General features: G+C 38.5%; 1 protein-coding gene across 30 annotated transcripts in view; it reads left to right on the plus strand.

The window, feature by feature from the left end:
* CR1 (complement C3b/C4b receptor 1 (Knops blood group)) overlaps positions 1 to 22,551 on the plus strand; it is a 276,865-nt gene that overhangs the window by 73,753 nt on the left and 180,561 nt on the right. For 13 of the 30 annotated variants that reach the window (XM_049702830.1, XM_049702725.1, XM_049702719.1 and 10 more), the window contains 10 exons: positions 2,494 to 2,579; positions 4,654 to 5,052; positions 7,732 to 7,908; positions 7,998 to 8,100; positions 9,300 to 9,385; positions 11,196 to 11,414; positions 13,432 to 13,611; positions 14,205 to 14,304; positions 17,455 to 17,540; positions 19,615 to 20,013. In XM_049702830.1, coding sequence (XP_049558787.1) covers positions 2,494 to 2,579; positions 4,654 to 5,052; positions 7,732 to 7,908; positions 7,998 to 8,100; positions 9,300 to 9,385; positions 11,196 to 11,414; positions 13,432 to 13,611; positions 14,205 to 14,304; positions 17,455 to 17,540; positions 19,615 to 20,013 — 1,835 coding nt within the window. The remainder of the gene's footprint in view (positions 1 to 2,493; positions 2,580 to 4,653; positions 5,053 to 7,731; positions 7,909 to 7,997; positions 8,101 to 9,299; positions 9,386 to 11,195; positions 11,415 to 13,431; positions 13,612 to 14,204; positions 14,305 to 17,454; positions 17,541 to 19,614; positions 20,014 to 22,551) is intronic. The other 17 variants (XM_049702727.1, XM_049702731.1, XM_049702809.1 and 14 more) reach the window with 17 other exon arrangements.

Genomic DNA, 22,551 nt, shown 5'->3' on the forward strand with positions numbered 1-22,551 from the left:
TGTGGGTCTATGTCCAAAGTGCTCTCTTTTTGTAAGGACTCCAGTCATATTGGATTAGGGCCCACTCTAATAACCTCATCTTAACATGATTATATCTGCAAAGGCCCTATTTCCTAAAAAGGTCACATTCATGGGGATTGGGGGCTAGGGCTTCGACATACTTTTGGGGGTGCACTGCTCAACCCATAACAGAGTCCCCTGTGAAAATGTCAGACATAAAGTGTTTACTGGGCAGCAGTCCCACCCACAAGGGTGCTTACCCTTGCTCAGTCTCAACCCCACTCCCAGTGGGAGCAGCTGAACCAGTTAGAGAATATGGGCTAAATTTGCACTGCCATGATAAACACTGAAAAGGAACTTGTGGCCTTCAGCATATTTGCTAACCAAGGCCTTACAGATCATAGTACCTATAATCTGACAAAGTAAAATTAGAGTAAATCTAAACACTTCTGTCTTTCTCCGAGCATTTTTAAGTACAATCTATAAATTCTCTGTCTGTACCCTCTTTATATTGTATTACGGAATAAGAGTGAACCTCCCAATGGTATAAAATAGAAAACCGTTGAGCTTATGATATGTTACAGGAAATTAATGTAAAAAGAGCAATCTGAAAAATCAGAAGAATTGTCCTCTTACAAAATAGAGTTACTTCCAAGAAATAAGAGAAACTTTTAGAAATATCTCCTGTTTACGTTTTTAACAAGATTCAGTTGCACGCTGTTTCTGTGAAACTAGTTAGGAAATAGACAATGTTTGCATATGAATGAAAAACACAACTGTCAAACTAAAGAAAAATTCTGTGATAAACACACTGAATATTGTAGAAAATTAAAGCAGAGGGTAAGAAGATAAATTAATCAACTTCTCCCAGCATTAAGTGGAAAAGGATGCAGAAGAAGAGAAAAGAGAAGATATGTCTAAAAGAGTACTGGGATTCAAATTACATGTAACAAAAATTCCAGAAGGGAAAACAATAAGCCCATATTTAGCCATCACTAGGTAATCATCTGTATTTCAGGGATCATGAAAAAAACCTCAAGAATGCAGAAAGGAAATTAATAAATTATAATAGCTGCGAAAGAAATTAATTTGTATTGATATCACATTGATCCTTCACATCACTAAATTGCAGAAGATGGAGTTTCTAATGAGCTAAGCTAGTATTCACATCTAGAGGCTACAGGTGTACAGTAAAGGATAAGCAAGGACCTAAAAATCACACCTGTGTACCTTACAGGAAGCATACTTCCTGGGAGAAGGAAAAAGATAAACTCAGGCAATCCATAAGTATTTTCTTAAAGGATAATGATAAATGCTGGTGAGGTAGAAAATTGCCAAAAATCAAACAAAAGAAAAACAAATTTTTAAAAAAGTTCAAATATTTTCAACAAAGTTATAAAACTTAATACAATGACAGAACTAGTTGTTAAAAAGTGAAATTTGACAATGTAATCATAATCCAATAACAATTTCTGAAGTCATAAAATATATCCATAAAACTAGATAGAAGAAAGCAAAAAAAAAACATAGTCTAGACTTTTATTACATAGGAGATGGGTAGACTGTATATATTTTGACACCAAAATTGAGAAAATAGGGTTGAATACCTGTGTTGTGTATGTATTGGGTTGGCCAAAAAGTTCGCTTAGGTTTTTCCAGAGGATGTAGCGGAAAAACCTGAACGAACTTTTTGGCCAACTCAATATATAACACATGAAATGAAATTTCAAAGGAACAAAAATTGGTTATTTAGCTTCCAAATTATTAGAGCAACTGAAAGAGGTTCACCTATCTGGTTCATGTAGCAAATGAGAGGGAAGAAAAAGGAATAGCATGGACTATATCCATCTCATTCACCAGAAATAAGCCCCCTTATATTTGGGGCAGATCGGCTGTATTCACTGCTATGTGCTTACTACTGAACATCATGAAGGAACATTATGAAGTGATGACAAAAGCAAGATCAACCATACCATTTAGTTCAGTAAATTTGAATGGTTTAATATCCCTGTTAAAAAACAAAAGTTTCCAAATAGGATCAAAAGCATCACAAATCTTGTATTTACAAGAAACATGCCTAAACTAAAATGCCATAGCAGTGTTAATATACAATATGTATATTTATGTATATCAGGAAAATGCAAAAAGAAACTTAAGTAACAATAATAATATAAGAAAAAACAGATTTTAAGAAGAAAATTATCAGGCAGGTCTACAAAAGTATTGTTTTATTTAGGTACTGGGTACAATCCAAAATGAAACCAAGAAATGAAGAAGCAGAGCGAGCCATGAGGAGTTAGAGAGGAAATATTCCTTTCAACAGTGAGAGGATAGAAAAAGAGAAATAAGAAAAGTCAGATAAAACAGGTGGAGTTTAGGCTAGTCCTTGAACTTCTTTCAGATTGTAGCCTTTCAGATTTGCCATGCATGTATGCATGCTGAGGAAATTGATGGGATGTGTACAGCATGCCTATTTTTCATTTTTGGTTTCAGGTATCAACTCATTGGTCACTCAGCTGCTGAATGTATTATCTCAGGCAATACTGTCTTCTGGGATTCAGAGCCACCAATTTGTGAACGTGAGTTGAAATCTCTAGCCCCATTTATTCCATGCTCAATCCTACAGTTGGCCCCTAGAATTACAAAGGATAAATTTCATCCCTTTTGGCAATAGTATCCTTCTGATATTTGAAGAAAACACTCCTACCCTTAAAGGTGCTCACAATGTTCCAAGCTTCTAGTTCCTCCTGATTTTTCCTTATCCTAGGGTATAATTTATTTTAAATAATAGTTTGGAAGTCATTTAGAAGAGCACCCAAATTCTTCTTTTGTTGGTTGAACACCTTCCAGGTTGAAGATTGTTCTCTTTAGTGAAGTAAATGAATACAAGGTTAGTGAAAGTGCCTTCCTTCCTGTCTGTCAGCTCTTAATCCCAGGTCATCTGTTCAAGCGGTGGGCCCTCCCTGCTCTCTTATTCTTTGTCTGGACAGTGACATGCCATCTTTCCCATGAGTTGTTTGGAATATGAACTTTCTACACTTCAGGGCACATAGAGAAAGGAGCAGTTGCAAATTAACAAAGAACATAAAGATATAACCCTGGGTTTGGTGATAATATAAAAAAATCAGCTCGGTTCTTTGTGACCAGCTAGAGGGGTGGGATAGGGAGGGAGGGAGGGAGATGCAATAGGGAGGGGATAGGGGGATATATGTATATGTATAGCTGATTCACTTTGTTATACAGCAGCAACTAACACAACAATGTAAAGCAATTATACTCCAATAAAGATGTTAAAAAAAAAAAAGAAATCGACACTCTCCAACTCAACTGATAGTAGGATAAGTGGTAATGAATTTTCTAACAGGCCAGTACACAGTATGTATCAAAAACCTTAACTGTACGCAAGCCTTTAATCCAGAAATTCTACAGTTCATGACTTTAAAAAATCACTGTGGGTTTCTGCGAGGATTGATGTACAGATGTTGCCTATATTATTATTTTATGATAGTGAAAAATTCAAAAGAATCTAAATATTGTGCATATTTCCAAACAATGTTCTGGAAATAATCTACAAAATAATAATCTTATAAAGGTACATGGAATGTGTTCTAATAAAAAAAGTTTAAAATATGCCGGAATGCATTTGACAAGAGAGAGAACACTTTCAAATGGAATCAGTTAGTATGTTTGTACTCTGAAATATTACTTAGATGACAAAGATATTTTAGAAAAAAAAATGTGTGTTTGTGTATTAATGATTGCACATTAAATAGTTAATAGTGATTCCTTCTAGATAATGGGCTTAAAGGTGATTTTTATTTGTATTTTATAAATTTTCTACAATAAATATGCATCTTCTTAAATATTTTCTTAAGCAAAATTAAATAAATAAGTGTCTACTTTGATATTCATGCCAAAAATGATAGAAATATTTTATGTGCTCAGGAATGATTTAAAGTGCCTAGAAATTATCTGTTACTTGAATATTAGATTAAATTTGTCGATAAGATTATCTGTGCTTCATACCTTTTTAGCGGTAGTGTTTTTGATATATTTTTTCCCACTTCTTCTATATGCTACCTTTTCTTGAGTCAATATTGGCAAAATATATTTTCGTTTCTAACATCCTCATTTTCAAGATTATTAGCATAGAGTAGATACACATTCAGTTATTTTTTTACTTCTGAATCTGTGATTGTTATGTTTGTCATGTGTAATATTGTGTATTTGTGTTTATTTTTTATTAGTTGTACCAGAGCTTTTGGGTTTTATTTATTTGATAGACTATATTGTATGCTATACCATATTAATAACCAATAGAATAAATCCAAATGCCCTCTACAGAGAAAGAATTGAATTAAAAATAGTTAAATAACATATAACTTCTCACTTAAAAGGAGAAGTATGTGGACTATAATAATATATGGATACATTTATTGAAATAGCATTAATTGAGAAGAGCAGAGGTCATAATATTGTGGCTATCTAATCTGCGATTGTGTAAAAACATGTCTGTACATTAGCAAATATTAGACAAGAGCAGAAGTGTTCTGAATAGTGACATTTTGATCATTTTTTAAACTGGTTACCCAAATTCATAATTGGTTATAACTTTAAGAAACTGAGGTTTTAACTTGCTGTCCCTTTTCCCAGGCATTCCTTGTGGGCCACCCCCGGCCATCGCCAATGGAGATTTCATTAGCACCGACAGAGAATACTTTCAATACGGAACAGTGGTGACCTATCGCTGCAATCTTGGAGAGAGAAGGCAGAAGCTGTTTGACCTCGTGGGTGAGCAGTCAATATATTGCACCAGTGAAGACAATCAAGTTGGCATCTGGAGTGGCCCTCCCCCTCAGTGCATTGCACCTAATAAATGCACGCCTCCAGTCATTGAAAATGGAATAAGGATGTCTGAGAACAAAAGCTTATTTTCTTTACGTGAAAGCGTGAGGTTTAGGTGTCAGCCCGGCTTTGCCATGAAAGGACCCTCCACTGTTGAATGCCAGGCCCAAAACAAGTGGGGGCCGGAGTTGCCCAGCTGCTCCAGGGGTGAGTCTGACTGAGGCTTTGAAGGGGCCTACAAATGACGTTAGTTGTAGGAGGATAGGGAGGTTAGTGTCGGTTCTCGGGGGAGGATGTGTGGTGAGCAGTGTGGATGGGTAAATTTTCTTGGGAGGAAACTTTAAATAAAGCAGGTGTGTGTGTATGTGTGTGTGAATGTGTATGTGTTCAAACTCAGAAGCAAAGATACATCTGGGTAAAGAATGTAAAATTTCCTTGGGATGACACTAGTGACATCATCTTTCAGTTCTTTCTTTTTTTCAGTTAAAATAATCTTTTTAAAAAAAATTTATTAATTACTCTTGAGTGTTTTAACTGCGAATATGTAATGACTGATTCTTCTTGTTAGGCACCGCTGTATAATCTATGGATTCACTTAATTTTTTTTTTATTAAATTTATTTATTTATTTATTTGTTTATTTTTTGGCTGCATTGGGTCTTCGTTGCTGCACGCAGTCTTTCTCTAGTTGCAGTGAGCAGAGGCTACTCTTTGTTGCGGTGCGCGGACTTCTCATTGCGGTGGCTTCTCTTGTGGAGCACGGGCTCTAGGCACACGGACTTCACTAGTTGTGGCACGCGGGTTCAGTAGTAGTGGCTCGCGGGCTGTAGATCGCAGGCTCAGTAGTTGTGGCGCATGGGCTTAGTTGCTCCGCGGCATGTGGGATCTTCGTGGACCAGGGCTCGAATCTGTGTCCCCTGCATTGGCAGGCAGATTCTTAACCACTGTGCCACCAGGGAAGCCCCACTTAATTCTTAAAACAAAGACATGAGGTAGTTACTATTCTTTCCATGTTTTACAGAGAAAGTGAGTCTTAGAGAGATTAGATAACTGTGCAAGATTAAATAGATACTAACTCTGTGAAGACAAGAACCCAAGCCTACCTGACTCCAGAGCCAGGGAAATCGAAAGCTACTCTAGAAATTGCAAGGAGTGAGGGATTTAGTGCAGGTAAGAGAATATAAAGGTGTTAAAAGGGCAGGAAGAGCAAAAGGAGGAAGGCAGTGTTACCAGAGCTCAGGGGGCTGCCATTCCCCCTGGACTAGAGCACAGGCACCTGCACTCACTGAGCATGTATTTCCTCCAGCTGCTCACGCTGCAGAAGCTGCTGCTGCTGCCAGAACGTAGCTGAGGTTGCTGGAGCCTTCAGTCACTGGCATTGATAGAATTAATGTTGCTGCTGCTAAGGAAGAGCCATCAGTTGCCACTTCCTGAGCCTCCTTTACAAGAAGAATGACTTCTATCATCTTCCTACCTTTTAATTTAGTATATATGCCTCCAATTGTCAGAGCTTAACCAGGACCCAGCTGGCAAGGAAGATTAGCAGTTGTACTTTCAGGCTTCTGGCCCCAGCAGTCAAAGGAGAATGCAGAAGTGTAAGGCTGGGAGTCAACAGAGATTTAACCAGCACAGCACTTAAATGATCCCATCACAGTGCACTTATTAATCAAGGCAAACAAGGGGGTGATGAGCCCTGAAACTGGGTGCTACAGCATCAGAGTATTTACAAAGTCCTTAAGGGGGTCATTTATTCTAGTCCAATGCCCCATTCTATACTTGAGAAAGCTAAAGTCCAGAGAGAGAAACTGACCTGATCTAAGCCAAAATGAAATGACTTTTCATGTTACTACAGTTTTATATAATTTAGGAGATTCCAGTGCATTCTGATTCTAAATTCAAACCAAGTGTATAAAGAGACAGAGGCTCAGTTACAACATATGGTATGGAATATGCACTCTCATTGTGAGGGCTGTAGGTTTTTTAGAAGATTTCATTCAATGGTTGCCCATCTTCTCATTGGAATGAAGTGAATGGTTAAGCAGGACCTGGCCCTGTAGAGTGCAGAAAGGAGACTTATCTTCTCCACCAACCCATGTCAGGTGGCGTGACCACTGGAGAGGAGCTGGAAAGAGATGAGAAGAGATGTATGAATCTTGTTTGTCACAGCAGAGTGTGATAGGTGATTGGGAAATCTGTTGGATGAGATTTGGGCTCAAGCTTTCCTTATTGCCATAAAGGCGGATTTAAATTGGTGGTGCCAATAAAAATTAAAATATAAAATTAAAAATCCATCAATAGGGGCTTCCCTGGTGGCGCAGTGGTTGAGAGTCCGCCTGCCGAGGTAGGGGACACGGGTTTGAGCCCCGGTCTGGGAAGATCCCACATGCCGCGGAGCGGCTGGGCCCGTGAGCCATGGCCGCTGAGCCTGCACGTCCGGAGCCTGTGCTCCGCAACAGGAGAGGCCATAACAGTGCGAGGCCCGTCTACTGCAAAAAAAAATAAATAAAATCCATCAATCTAACAACTGTGTACTAAGTGAACAATAAAAGGAAGAATTGTGTAGGGGAACTGTTCGTTGTGTCATCTTGGGTGTGTACTTTAGATGGAAAGCCATGAACTGAAGATGTCTCAGTTCTAGTCACTGTCCTGCAGTGTATCAGTTCTATGACTTTTCGCAAGACTCTCTCTCTCTCTCTCTCTCTCTCTCTCTCTGTGTCTCTGTCTCTGTTCAATTTTGCCATCAATAAAACGAGTGTTTTATTGTTAGTGTTAGTCTACCAGATTTTTAAAAACAAATAGATTTATGCTGTTGATTGTCTTAGCCAGTTTACCACTGAGGAAAAGTTATTTTCACACAATTAACAGCACTTTGGTTCTCTTTCCCTAGTATGTCAGCCACCTCCAAAAGTCCCGCATGGTAAACACACCCCAAGCCACAGGAACAACTTTTCTTCTGGGCAGGAAGTGTTCTACAGCTGTGAGCCTGGCTATGATCTCAGAGGGGCTGCTTCTCTGCATTGTACGCCCCAGGGAGACTGGAGCCCGTCAGCCCCCAAATGTGCAGGTGCCTATACTGTCATCTTGTATGTGGATCAGTCTCTTTGTCCCTCACAGGAACATCTCACTCCTGTGTGTGTGTGTTTTTTTTCCTAGTGAAATCATGTGCTGACTTCCTGGACCAGTTACCTAATGGACATGTACTCTTTCCACTTAATTTTCAGCTTGGAGCAAAAGTATCCTTCGTTTGTGATGAGGGGTGAGTGTGAGTTTGCCTGGCCTACCGAGCACTGAAACTGAGGTCAATTCAAAAAGGCAAGGTTTAGTGTGATTTTTAAAATAGGAAATACTCAGGGATGTTAAATTTGGGGAGTGTATATGGGAAGTTAAGAGTAAGGAACAGGTGTAACTAATAACATAAGATATGAAGGAAAAACTGAAACGTATATTAGCTGGCATGCTTAAACACAAATACAACTACTGTTTAAGAGTATACATAGGTGACACATTAAGTGAAAAAATCATATTTTCCAAGCATAAAAGAAAAAGAGTAATTTGGAGAGTTCCAGAAAAAGTTTGATATGTGACAAAAATCTTATTAAAAATAAGATCATTTAAGAATTGTTTCAGAAAAATTTTTAACCATCCAAAGTGAATTTTGTAATAAGAGAGAAAGTATAAGAATAAGCATTTTTCATCCAGTCATATATCACCTGGTTGATAACAGGCCAAGGGCTCTGAAATGGTATTATGGTGGCTGATATTAAAGTTTTAAGTAAGGTCATTCACTTGACCTTACACAGCATGCACATCTCTACATAGGAAGTATCAAGCATGGGCAACAAAGTACCTGATCTCAAAATGTTCCAAAGAATCCTTGACAGGCACCAAATAACATTTAGGAGAATTTTGTACAAGAGTCATTTCCAATCTCCTTTCGTTTTTCCCCCCAGAACATTCACGCTTACTCTTCCGTAGCCCAGCGTGCTGTTGTGAGCCTTCTGCATAACCACCACAAATATAGAGACAAAAGAACAATCTTTGTTCTCTTTCCAGCTATTCTCTGCTTGTCCAATGCAAACTGGGAGCTGTTTTACTAGCTGTTCCAGTGTCATCACTTGGAGGATGTTTTATTCCAATAATGACTAAGTAGATTTATCAGCTTTACCGTGGGATGCACAGTGACAGACTGATTTCTCTGAGCCTAGGTCCAGGATCACGGCGATGGCAGCTGTGCTACAACTGCCTTCTTCAACTTAGGCTGGGACTATATTATGTGACCACGTGACTGTGCTTTGCTGTTCTCCCTCACTGGAAGCTGTGACTTTTCCAGATTGATGTGGCCTCTGAACCTCTGCCACCTGCTGGTTTCAGATCCTCAAAATGCTGAGATTACTGCAAATGGAATGGCATTTTGGCTTAAGCAGCTCACATATTCACTACCATTTTCTTCCTTAGATTCCAGTTAAAAGGCAGTTCTGCTAGTTACTGTGTCTTGGTTGGAATGGAAAGCCTTTGGAACAGCAGCATTCCTGTGTGTGAACGTGAGTAGAAGGGATATCACTTCAGGCCAATCTCTCCCTTTAATCTATTTGGTAATTTGACCCATGGCCTCCCCAGCCGTGGTTCTTCTATTTTCTAATCTGAATTATTGATAAATAGTTGCTTATTTTAATAGCATTTTATTGTGGATCAATTTGTTGTGATGCACTTTGTTGTGCATCATGTGTTTTGAGAACTATCTGATCAATCTCTGTCAGTTAGAATTCTTTGTTTTACGTGATAAATCCTGCTGTAGTTTGTCTCTGAATCAGGAGAGATTAGCTAACGTGAAGCTTTGACAAATTTCTTTCTTTCTTTTTTCCTTCCTTCCTTCTTCCTTTTTCTTTTTTATGCCATCAAGGTGAAGTCATCTACAATATTCCTGTCTATTTGCTAATATACAAATATGAAACATTCATTCATTCAATTATTTATTGAGCACATACTATGTGCTTGATGTTCTTCCAGGCACCGGTGTTATAGCAGTGAACAAGATTAGCAAATTCCCTGTCCCATGTTATTTATACTCAAGTGGGAAGATGTACAAGAAAGAAAATAAATTAAATCTTATGGAGATGATAGGTCAGAGCAATGCAGAAATGAGGGGAAAGTGGGGAACAGCATTACACAGGGTGAGCAGTTTAATACTCCTTAAACTCTCAAAATTTGCATCTAAATAAATTATGCAAAGATTCAGAAATAATAAGCTGATTAAAAAATGAGTCTCCTATATGCAATGCCACCACTGATTTCTCCTAGTCCACCCATTTGTATTTTCCCCAATAGAAGATAGAACTTTGCCTCATCACTTGATCCTAAAGATTGGAAAATATATAAATTTTAAACTAATCCAAATTTTACTAAAATGTTTATGTTGCAAGAAATCTGCTCAGTTATCCTATGACACATTTTATAGTAAAACTTTATTAAAAAAACATAACTTCTGTATAGATCCTGTCATCCAAGAAACCCAACTTTCACTGAAGTAACATGACAAATGGCTGTCCACTGGCCTGGGTTAGAGCTCAGTTACTGATTGTACTATTCCTCTTACTTTTCATGACTGTTTCTAATTTAAGTAGCTTCTTACAAATCCCAAGCCTAATAAGAAACACTAAATAGAAATAAGGAAAGGACTGTTTAAACAGACAAGCAGATACCAGAAAGAAGTAACAATTTGAATCCTGACGGAAAATAAAGAAATAAAAATAATAATAAGCAATCCCATGCATCAAAAAAAACAATAACAAAACAGTATGGATCATTTAGAGTTTTTACAATGAACCGTATATGTTTCAATTCATTGTGACAGCACTACTGTCCTAATCGGTTGATGGTCACTATGGGTAAGTTATTAAGGAAAGGTTTCATATGATTAGGTGATTAGTACATATGGAATACATTGTAGAAATATTTCCTGAGAATGTAAGTTCCCTGGAGAACAGAGACTTTATCTGTGCTCTTCACCATTTCATCCAGCCGGCCCTGACGAGTGGCTGACACAGAATAAGTGCCCAATGTGTTGATTAAATGAATGAGTTACTCTCCAATAGATTCTCTTTCTTCTTTAAAAGTTTTGGTACGTAATTAAAGGTGTAAAGTTTCTATCATCCAGAAAACTTAAAAGTCTGGAAGATTCAGGATAGGCAAATTCTTTTGTACTTTTTCAATTAAAAAAAAATGGGATTGAAATCTCACTTCACTTAGTCCATTCAGTGTTTTTAGGTAGTACCAACTATAACACCCAATGACTATAGATTACCTGTGGTGAAAACTCATGAATGACACTTAGAGCTTTTGCCTTCTTTCCAGAAATCTTGTGTCCAAATCCTCCTGATATCCTTAATGGGAGACACACAGGCAAACCTCTGGAAGTCTTTCCTTTTGGAAAAGAAGTCACTTACACATGTGACCCGCACCCAGAGAGAGGGATGATCTTCAGCCTCACTGGGGAGAGCACCATCCGCTGTACCAGTGACAGTCAAGGGAACGGAATTTGGAGCAGCCCTGCCCCTCGCTGTGGACCTCCAGGTTACTGCGTGCTACCCCACATTCCAAATGGATTCAGAATATCTATACCAGACTCTCCAAGTTTCCGTAATTACAATGTGGTGTTTATTTGTGCACTCGATACACTTAAATGCCAAAACAATAATAAATGGTTTTAAGATACATCAACATGTAAGATTCTGATGATCTTTGCTTCTAGAGGGCTGGTGAAAAGCAATGGAGGAAGTGGGTGGCAGTTCTAGTTCTAATTAGAATTAGAAGGAAAATGTTTTCAAAGCATAGGAACTGAAAGCAAATACCTATGAACCTTAACTAGCATAAGTTGTACCATCTTCACAGGTTTTGGAGAGAAGCACAGACCAGCAGAGAACAAAGCCTGGCAAAATCGCTTTTAATTACCTATTTGTCCAGAGACCACTGTGTGTTCTCTCTGAAAACCGGGCTGCATTGTAAACAAAACACAAAGATTCTTTTAGCCAGTATGGGCTAAGTTCTAAGTTAAGATAAGGCTTACTTGCTCCTTAGCCCCGCACTAATTTCAGCTGTTGAAGTTTTCCCTCTTTGGTGGAAAGAAAAAGCAAAGCAATGTGAACTCAAGGGAAAAATGCAAAATAGAGTGTTTATTTCTAAGGTCTGGAGAAGGTATCCTAAGGTATCCAATACCACTATGACACCCACACTCAGGCAGTGAAGAAGGAAGGGGAAAGTAAATTGTCAAAGTGACCCTAGTCCCGGCATAACATACTGACTGCTGAGGAACTCTGAAATAAAAGAGCAGTTCTGAAAGGAAAGGGACCAAGAATGGATATTCAGAAGTCATTTTTGCCCTCACTCTCCTTCTGTAACACCATGGCTTCAGCTTGGGGTGTCCCTATGAGGCTGTTTACAAACACAGACACCTAGTTCAGATTCACTACATCGAAAGTGAAAGGCAATCTTCCCCTAAGTTCTATGACTTTTTTCACCAGTACCCTATGCTGAGATGGCAGTCCTAGTTTTATCAGCTAGATTTTTTAGACTGGAGACCTGCCAGACCATCTTCATGTGTGATTTGGCCTTGGGTAGTAGATTTTAGTCATAAGGGGAACTCCTTGAACTAGAAGCTAGTATAGCTAATATTCAAGCTCTAAAATGAAAAGAAACAGGCAATATAGATGGATGTATTTCCTGTGAAGCCACCTTGAAAATAAGCCAAATTTTCATATTGAGAAAAATCACTTAATTATATGTTAAAGAAATGAGAAATTGGTTTGCAAGTCTTCATACAGAGAATTATCTGGGTGCAGAATTGGCCCTAGCATAGCTTTTACTCTTTGAAAAAATAATTGAAAGGGAGGTGGAGGACAGCTGGAATAGAAACTAAAAGAGAAGTTAGTGTCAAAACCAAGTGGAAACGATTTCTATTTTTCCAAACATATACACTTTTTTGATTTCATACTACTTGAATCCAAAGTGAGTTTTCACTTCTCAAACCTAGAGCTTTAGGTGTAGGGGCTTGGAGCTAAAGCTAGAATTTGATTCAACATATACTTCACACAATGTTTCTGTTTTTGTTTTGTTGTTGTTTTTATTTTGAAGAGATGCTGTTTATTTCCTTGTTGTGTTGAAATAGCCAGCTTAGGAATCACACCTAGAAAGTGGTGGCTGCCTCCTAGTTTCAAAAAACATCTTGAGTCGTCCATTCTTGCTTGTAAGCATGGGTTTTGATACACTGAAGTACAAAGAAACCAGACCAGGTGTAACCTGGGCAGAAACACTCCTCTGTCTCCCTAAAAATGTGAAAAATTGAATTGGAGCTGTCTTTTACAGTAAATGATATGAGTAAAATGCCCAGATAGCAAAATAGCCTTCCGGATAGTATATTTTCTAATGGGCACATGCTAATGGAACTTTCCCTTCAAAGATTACAAGGAAATTATCTTTCCACAACTAAAAGTTTCTTTTGTTCTGATATCAAATCTAACAAGAAAGAGAAAAGGAAGAATGGCCTTGGGTATCTTTTTGTTAACTCTGATGTTCTTGATTTTTTGGTCTCTAGGTCACTGTAACACCCCAGATCACTTTCAGTTTGCCAAGTTGAAACTCCAGACCAATGAATCTGAGTTTCCCATTGGGACATCTTTAAAGTATGAATGCCGCCCTGGGTACCACAGGAAGTCATTCTCTATCACGTGTCTACAAAACCTCACGTGGTCAAGTGCCAAAGATGTCTGTAAACGTGAGTAAGCCCTGCATTGGAGCGTTCCTATGTTTGTCAAAGTATCTCTAGGATATTATTTAATTTCTCCAAATTTTAGAGATAAGAAAACTTTGTCAAACATGTTCACATAGGTGGAGGTCAGAGTTGGTCTTGTAGGTCACCCCTAATTATTGGTTGAAATGCTTGTCTCCTGAGAATGTTTCAAGGAATATTTGCAGGAGAACTCCATGTTTTTTATGGGGTAGTGAATAATGAATTACTCCAGATCAGGAAAAAAAATCTGTAAGGAGACATAAACTGTTTGAATAACGAGGTAATAAAAACTTTTATACTGGTGGGATATAAGGCCACAAATGACCTTTATATTTAGATAAGAGATTTGAGGCACAGATAGGAGAGATTTAGAGGGGAGGTCTCTTTGAAAGTGGTGCTTAGTGGGTGGCTGATCCCGAGGCAGTCTGGTGAGGCTCCTCAAGGTGAAAAAATCTGTAGAACCATCAGAATTGCATGTGCTCTTCAGAAAGCTGCAGTCAGGTGGGGACTAACTTGTTATACACTAACAAAAGTTCAAATTACTCTTCCTGGCTCCAAAATTCTCTTTCTTTCCCAAGGTAAATCATGTAATACTCCTCCAGATCCTGTGAACGGTGTGGTGCACATAGATACAGACACCCAGTTCGGATCCAGAATCATTTTTGCTTGTAATAGAGGGTGAGTGGGCAGGACCATCTCTTGGTTCAAGAGTTCCAGGACAGCGATACTACCTTCTGGTCCTATCTTGGAAAAGAGGACTAGGCTATTACCATCTGTTCTCAAGAAGCTTGAACATAGGTGTTTAACTCCTAATTGAAATGGACAAAGGTATGACAAGATTTGAGGGGAAATCTGTCTCCTTGCTGGAAACCAGGACAGTACATACAAGAAAAGTGAGGTATTCACCAGGTAGAAAGGAAGAAAATGGGGGGAGGGCATAGTCAAACCGTACAAACAGCGCTTGCCTAGAGCAGGCATTGCTGAAAGAAAGGGGAAGGCCACGGAGCCACTGTGTAGAAAGCAGATCTTATAAGGTAACTGCACTCTTCGTTTGCTAGGGCTGCCATAACAAAGTAGGACAAACTGGGTATCTCAGAACAGCAACAAAAGTTTATTCTCTCAAGGTTCTGGAAGTTAGAGGTCCAAAATCAAGGTGCAGGCAGGACATGTTCCCTCCAGAGCCTCTGAGGGAGGATCCCTCCTTGCCTCTTCCAGATTATGGTGACCTCAGGGCTTCCTTGGCGTGTGGCGCATCACTCCCGTTTTTGCCCCTGTCTTCCCATTGCCATCTTCATTCTGTGTCTGTGTCTTCACATGGCACTCTCCTCTCTGTGTGGGTCTATGTCCAAAGTGCTCTCTTTTTGTAAGGACTCCAGTCATATTGGATTAGGGCCCACTCTAATAACCTCATCTTAACATGATTATATCTGCAAAGGCCCTATTTCCTAAAAAGGTCACATTCATGGGGATTGGGGGCTAGGGCTTCGACATACTTTTGGGGGTGCACTGCTCAACCCATAACAGAGTCCCCTGTGAAAATGTCAGACATAAAGTGTTTACTGGGCAGCAGTCCCACCCACAAGGGTGCTTACCCTTGCTCAGTCTCAACCCCACTCCCAGTGGGAGCAGCTGAACCAGTTAGAGAATATGGGCTAAATTTGCACTGCCATGATAAACACTGAAAAGGAACTTGTGGCCTTCAGCATATTTGCTAACCAAGGCCTTACAGATCATAGTACCTATAATCTGACAAAGTAAAATTAGAGTAAATCTAAACACTTCTGTCTTTCTCCGAGCATTTTTAAGTACAATCTATAAATTCTCTGTCTGTACCCTCTTTATATTGTATTACGGAATAAGAGTGAACCTCCCAATGGTATAAAATAGAAAACCGTTGAGCTTATGATATGTTACAGGAAATTAATGTAAAAAGAGCAATCTGAAAAATCAGAAGAATTGTCCTCTTACAAAATAGAGTTACTTCCAAGAAATAAGAGAAACTTTTAGAAATATCTCCTGTTTACGTTTTTAACAAGATTCAGTTGCACGCTGTTTCTGTGAAACTAGTTAGGAAATAGACAATGTTTGCATATGAATGAAAAACACAACTGTCAAACTAAAGAAAAATTCTGTGATAAACACACTGAATATTGTAGAAAATTAAAGCAGAGGGTAAGAAGATAAATTAATCAACTTCTCCCAGCATTAAGTGGAAAAGGATGCAGAAGAAGAGAAAAGAGAAGATATGTCTAAAAGAGTACTGGGATTCAAATTACATGTAACAAAAATTCCAGAAGGGAAAACAATAAGCCCATATTTAGCCATCACTAGGTAATCATCTGTATTTCAGGGATCATGAAAAAAACCTCAAGAATGCAGAAAGGAAATTAATAAATTATAATAGCTGCGAAAGAAATTAATTTGTATTGATATCACATTGATCCTTCACATCACTAAATTGCAGAAGATGGAGTTTCTAATGAGCTAAGCTAGTATTCACATCTAGAGGCTACAGGTGTACAGTAAAGGATAAGCAAGGACCTAAAAATCACACCTGTGTACCTTACAGGAAGCATACTTCCTGGGAGAAGGAAAAAGATAAACTCAGGCAATCCATAAGTATTTTCTTAAAGGATAATGATAAATGCTGGTGAGGTAGAAAATTGCCAAAAATCAAACAAAAGAAAAACAAATTTTTAAAAAAGTTCAAATATTTTCAACAAAGTTATAAAACTTAATACAATGACAGAACTAGTTGTTAAAAAGTGAAATTTGACAATGTAATCATAATCCAATAACAATTTCTGAAGTCATAAAATATATCCATAAAACTAGATAGAAGAAAGCAAAAAAAAAACATAGTCTAGACTTTTATTACATAGGAGATGGGTAGACTGTATATATTTTGACACCAAAATTGAGAAAATAGGGTTGAATACCTGTGTTGTGTATGTATTGGGTTGGCCAAAAAGTTCGCTTAGGTTTTTCCAGAGGATGTAGCGGAAAAACCTGAACGAACTTTTTGGCCAACTCAATATATAACACATGAAATGAAATTTCAAAGGAACAAAAATTGGTTATTTAGCTTCCAAATTATTAGAGCAACTGAAAGAGGTTCACCTATCTGGTTCATGTAGCAAATGAGAGGGAAGAAAAAGGAATAGCATGGACTATATCCATCTCATTCACCAGAAATAAGCCCCCTTATATTTGGGGCAGATCGGCTGTATTCACTGCTATGTGCTTACTACTGAACATCATGAAGGAACATTATGAAGTGATGACAAAAGCAAGATCAACCATACCATTTAGTTCAGTAAATTTGAATGGTTTAATATCCCTGTTAAAAAACAAAAGTTTCCAAATAGGATCAAAAGCATCACAAATCTTGTTGTATTTACAAGAAACATGCCTAAACTAAAATGCCATAGCAGTGTTAATATACAATATGTATATTTATGTATATCAGGAAAATGCAAAAAGAAACTTAAGTAACAATAATAATATAAGAAAAAACAGATTTTAAGAAGAAAATTATCAGGCAGGTCTACAAAAGTATTGTTTTATTTAGGTACTGGGTACAATCCAAAATGAAACCAAGAAATGAAGAAGCAGAGCGAGCCATGAGGAGTTAGAGAGGAAATATTCCTTTCAACAGTGAGAGGATAGAAAAAGAGAAATAAGAAAAGTCAGATAAAACAGGTGGAGTTTAGGCTAGTCCTTGAACTTCTTTCAGGTTGTAGCCTTTCAGATTTGCCATGCATGTATGCATGCTGAGGAAATTGATGGGATGTGTACAGCATGCCTATTTTTCATTTTTGGTTTCAGGTATCAACTCATTGGTCACTCAGCTGCTGAATGTATTATCTCAGGCAATACTGTCTTCTGGGATTCAGAGCCACCAATTTGTGAACGTGAGTTGAAATCTCTAGCCCCATTTATTCCATGCTCAATCCTACAGTTGGCCCCTAGAATTACAAAGGATAAATTTCATCCCTTTTGGCAATAGTATCCTTCTGATATTTGAAGAAAACACTCCTACCCTTAAAGGTGCTCACAATGTTCCAAGCTTCTAGTTCCTCCTGATTTTTCCTTATCCTAGGGTATAATTTATTTTAAATAATAGTTTGGAAGTCATTTAGAAGAGCACCCAAATTCTTCTTTTGTTGGTTGAACACCTTCCAGGTTGAAGATTGTTCTCTTTAGTGAAGTAAATGAATACAAGGTTAGTGAAAGTGCCTTCCTTCCTGTCTGTCAGCTCTTAATCCCAGGTCATCTGTTCAAGCGGTGGGCCCTCCCTGCTCTCTTATTCTTTGTCTGGACAGTGACATGCCATCTTTCCCATGAGTTGTTTGGAATATGAACTTTCTACACTTCAGGGCACATAGAGAAAGGAGCAGTTGCAAATTAACAAAGAACATAAAGATATAACCCTGGGTTTGGTGATAATATAAAAAAATCAGCTCGGTTCTTTGTGACCAGCTAGAGGGGTGGGATAGGGAGGGAGGGAGGGAGATGCAATAGGGAGGGGATAGGGGGATATATGTATATGTATAGCTGATTCACTTTGTTATACAGCAGCAACTAACACAACAATGTAAAGCAATTATACTCCAATAAAGATGTTAAAAAAAAAAAAGAAATCGACACTCTCCAACTCAACTGATAGTAGGATAAGTGGTAATGAATTTTCTAACAGGCCAGTACACAGTATGTATCAAAAACCTTAACTGTACGCAAGCCTTTAATCCAGAAATTCTACAGTTCATGACTTTAAAAAATCACTGTGGGTTTCTGCGAGGATTGATGTACAGATGTTGCCTATATTATTATTTTATGATAGTGAAAAATTCAAAAGAATCTAAATATTGTGCATATTTCCAAACAATGTTCTGGAAATAATCTACAAAATAATAATCTTATAAAGGTACATGGAATGTGTTCTAATAAAAAAAGTTTAAAATATGCCGGAATGCATTTGACAAGAGAGAGAACACTTTCAAATGGAATCAGTTAGTATGTTTGTACTCTGAAATATTACTTAGATGACAAAGATATTTTAGAAAAAAAAATGTGTGTTTGTGTATTAATGATTGCACATTAAATAGTTAATAGTGATTCCTTCTAGATAATGGGCTTAAAGGTGATTTTTATTTGTATTTTATAAATTTTCTACAATAAATATGCATCTTCTTAAATATTTTCTTAAGCAAAATTAAATAAATAAGTGTCTACTTTGATATTCATGCCAAAAATGATAGAAATATTTTATGTGCTCAGGAATGATTTAAAGTGCCTAGAAATTATCTGTTACTTGAATATTAGATTAAATTTGTCGATAAGATTATCTGTGCTTCATACCTTTTTAGCGGTAGTGTTTTTGATATATTTTTTCCCACTTCTTCTATATGCTACCTTTTCTTGAGTCAATATTGGCAAAATATATTTTCGTTTCTAACATCCTCATTTTCAAGATTATTAGCATAGAGTAGATACACATTCAGTTATTTTTTTACTTCTGAATCTGTGATTGTTATGTTTGTCATGTGTAATATTGTGTATTTGTGTTTATTTTTTATTAGTTGTACCAGAGCTTTTGGGTTTTATTTATTTGATAGACTATATTGTATGCTATACCATATTAATAACCAATAGAATAAATCCAAATGCCCTCTACAGAGAAAGAATTGAATTAAAAATAGTTAAATAACATATAACTTCTCACTTAAAAGGAGAAGTATGTGGACTATAATAATATATGGATACATTTATTGAAATAGCATTAATTGAGAAGAGCAGAGGTCATAATATTGTGGCTATCTAATCTGCGATTGTGTAAAAACATGTCTGTACATTAGCAAATATTAGACAAGAGCAGAAGTGTTCTGAATAGTGACATTTTGATCATTTTTTAAACTGGTTACCCAAATTCATAATTGGTTATAACTTTAAGAAACTGAGGTTTTAACTTGCTGTCCCTTTTCCCAGGCATTCCTTGTGGGCCACCCCCGGCCATCGCCAATGGAGATTTCATTAGCACCGACAGAGAATACTTTCAATACGGAACAGTGGTGACCTATCGCTGCAATCTTGGAGAGAGAAGGCAGAAGCTGTTTGACCTCGTGGGTGAGCAGTCAATATATTGCACCAGTGAAGACAATCAAGTTGGCATCTGGAGTGGCCCTCCCCCTCAGTGCATTGCACCTAATAAATGCACGCCTCCAGTCATTGAAAATGGAATAAGGATGTCTGAGAACAAAAGCTTATTTTCTTTACGTGAAAGCGTGAGGTTTAGGTGTCAGCCCGGCTTTGCCATGAAAGGACCCTCCACTGTTGAATGCCAGGCCCAAAACAAGTGGGGGCCGGAGTTGCCCAGCTGCTCCAGGGGTGAGTCTGACTGAGGCTTTGAAGGGGCCTACAAATGACGTGAGTTGTAGGAGGATAGGGAGGTTAGTGTCGGTTCTCGGGGGAGGATGTGTGGTGAGCAGTGTGGATGGGTAAATTTTCTTGGGAGGAAACTTTAAATAAAGCAGGTGTGTGTGTATGTGTGTGTGAATGTGTATGTGTTCAAACTCAGAAGCAAAGATACATCTGGGTAAAGAATGTAAAATTTCCTTGGGATGACACTAGTGACATCATCTTTCAGTTCTTTCTTTTTTTCAGTTAAAATAATCTTTTTAAAAAAAAATTTATTAATTACTCTTGAGTGTTTTAACTGCGAATATGTAATGACTGATTCTTCTTGTTAGGCACCGCTGTATAATCTATGGATTCACTTAATTTTTTTTTTATTAAATTTATTTATTTATTTATTTGTTTATTTTTTGGCTGCATTGGGTCTTCGTTGCTGCACGCAGTCTTTCTCTAGTTGCAGTGAGCAGAGGCTACTCTTTGTTGCGGTGCGCGGACTTCTCATTGCGGTGGCTTCTCTTGTGGAGCACGGGCTCTAGGCACACGGACTTCACTAGTTGTGGCACGCGGGTTCAGTAGTAGTGGCTCGCGGGCTGTAGATCGCAGGCTCAGTAGTTGTGGCGCATGGGCTTAGTTGCTCCGCGGCATGTGGGATCTTCGTGGACCAGGGCTCGAATCTGTGTCCCCTGCATTGGCAGGCAGATTCTTAACCACTGTGCCACCAGGGAAGCCCCACTTAATTCTTAAAACAAAGACATGAGGTAGTTACTATTCTTTCCATGTTTTACAGAGAAAGTGAGTCTTAGAGAGATTAGATAACTGTGCAAGATTAAATAGATACTAACTCTGTGAAGACAAGAACCCAAGCCTACCTGACTCCAGAGCCAGGGAAATCGAAAGCTACTCTAGAAATTGCAAGGAGTGAGGGATTTAGTGCAGGTAAGAGAATATAAAGGTGTTAAAAGGGCAGGAAGAGCAAAAGGAGGAAGGCAGTGTTACCAGAGCTCAGGGGGCTGCCATTCCCCCTGGACTAGAGCACAGGCACCTGCACTCACTGAGCATGTATTTCCTCCAGCTGCTCACGCTGCAGAAGCTGCTGCTGCTGCCAGAACGTAGCTGAGGTTGCTGGAGCCTTCAGTCACTGGCATTGATAGAATTAATGTTGCTGCTGCTAAGGAAGAGCCATCAGTTGCCACTTCCTGAGCCTCCTTTACAAGAAGAATGACTTCTATCATCTTCCTACCTTTTAATTTAGTATATATGCCTCCAATTGTCAGAGCTTAACCAGGACCCAGCTGGCAAGGAAGATTAGCAGTTGTACTTTCAGGCTTCTGGCCCCAGCAGTCAAAGGAGAATGCAGAAGTGTAAGGCTGGGAGTCAACAGAGATTTAACCAGCACAGCACTTAAATGATCCCATCACAGTGCACTTATTAATCAAGGCAAACAGGGGGGTGATGAGCCCTGAAACTGGGTGCTACAGCATCAGAGTATTTACAAAGTCCTTAAGGGGGTCATTTATTCTAGTCCAATGCCCCATTCTATACTTGAGAAAGCTAAAGTCCAGAGAGAGAAACTGACCTGATCTAAGCCAAAATGAAATGACTTTTCATGTTACTACAGTTTTATATAATTTAGGAGATTCCAGTGCATTCTGATTCTAAATTCAAACCAAGTGTATAAAGAGACAGAGGCTCAGTTACAACATATGGTATGGAATATGCACTCTCATTGTGAGGGCTGTAGGTTTTTTAGAAGATTTCATTCAATGGTTGCCCATCTTCTCATTGGAATGAAGTGAATGGTTAAGCAGGACCTGGCCCTGTAGAGTGCAGAAAGGAGACTTATCTTCTCCACCAACCCATGTCAGGTGGCGTGACCACTGGAGAGGAGCTGGAAAGAGATGAGAAGAGATGTATGAATCTTGTTTGTCACAGCAGAGTGTGATAGGTGATTGGGAAATCTGTTGGATGAGATTTGGGCTCAAGCTTTCCTTATTGCCATAAAGGCGGATTTAAATTGGTGGTGCCAATAAAAATTAAAATATAAAATTAAAAATCCATCAATAGGGGCTTCCCTGGTGGCGCAGTGGTTGAGAGTCCGCCTGCCGAGGTAGGGGACACGGGTTTGAGCCCCGGTCTGGGAAGATCCCACATGCCGCGGAGCGGCTGGGCCCGTGAGCCATGGCCGCTGAGCCTGCACGTCCGGAGCCTGTGCTCCGCAACAGGAGAGGCCATAACAGTGCGAGGCCCGTCTACTGCAAAAAAAAATAAATAAAATCCATCAATCTAACAACTGTGTACTAAGTGAACAATAAAAGGAAGAATTGTGTAGGGGAACTGTTCGTTGTGTCATCTTGGGTGTGTACTTTAGATGGAAAGCCATGAACTGAAGATGTCTCAGTTCTAGTCACTGTCCTGCAGTGTATCAGTTCTATGACTTTTCGCAAGACTCTCTCTCTCTCTCTCTCTCTCTCTCTCTCTGTGTCTCTGTCTCTGTTCAATTTTGCCATCAAT

This window comes from Orcinus orca, chromosome 1 (assembly GCF_937001465.1).
Source record: "Orcinus orca chromosome 1, mOrcOrc1.1, whole genome shotgun sequence".
NCBI lineage: Eukaryota > Metazoa > Chordata > Mammalia > Artiodactyla > Delphinidae > Orcinus > Orcinus orca.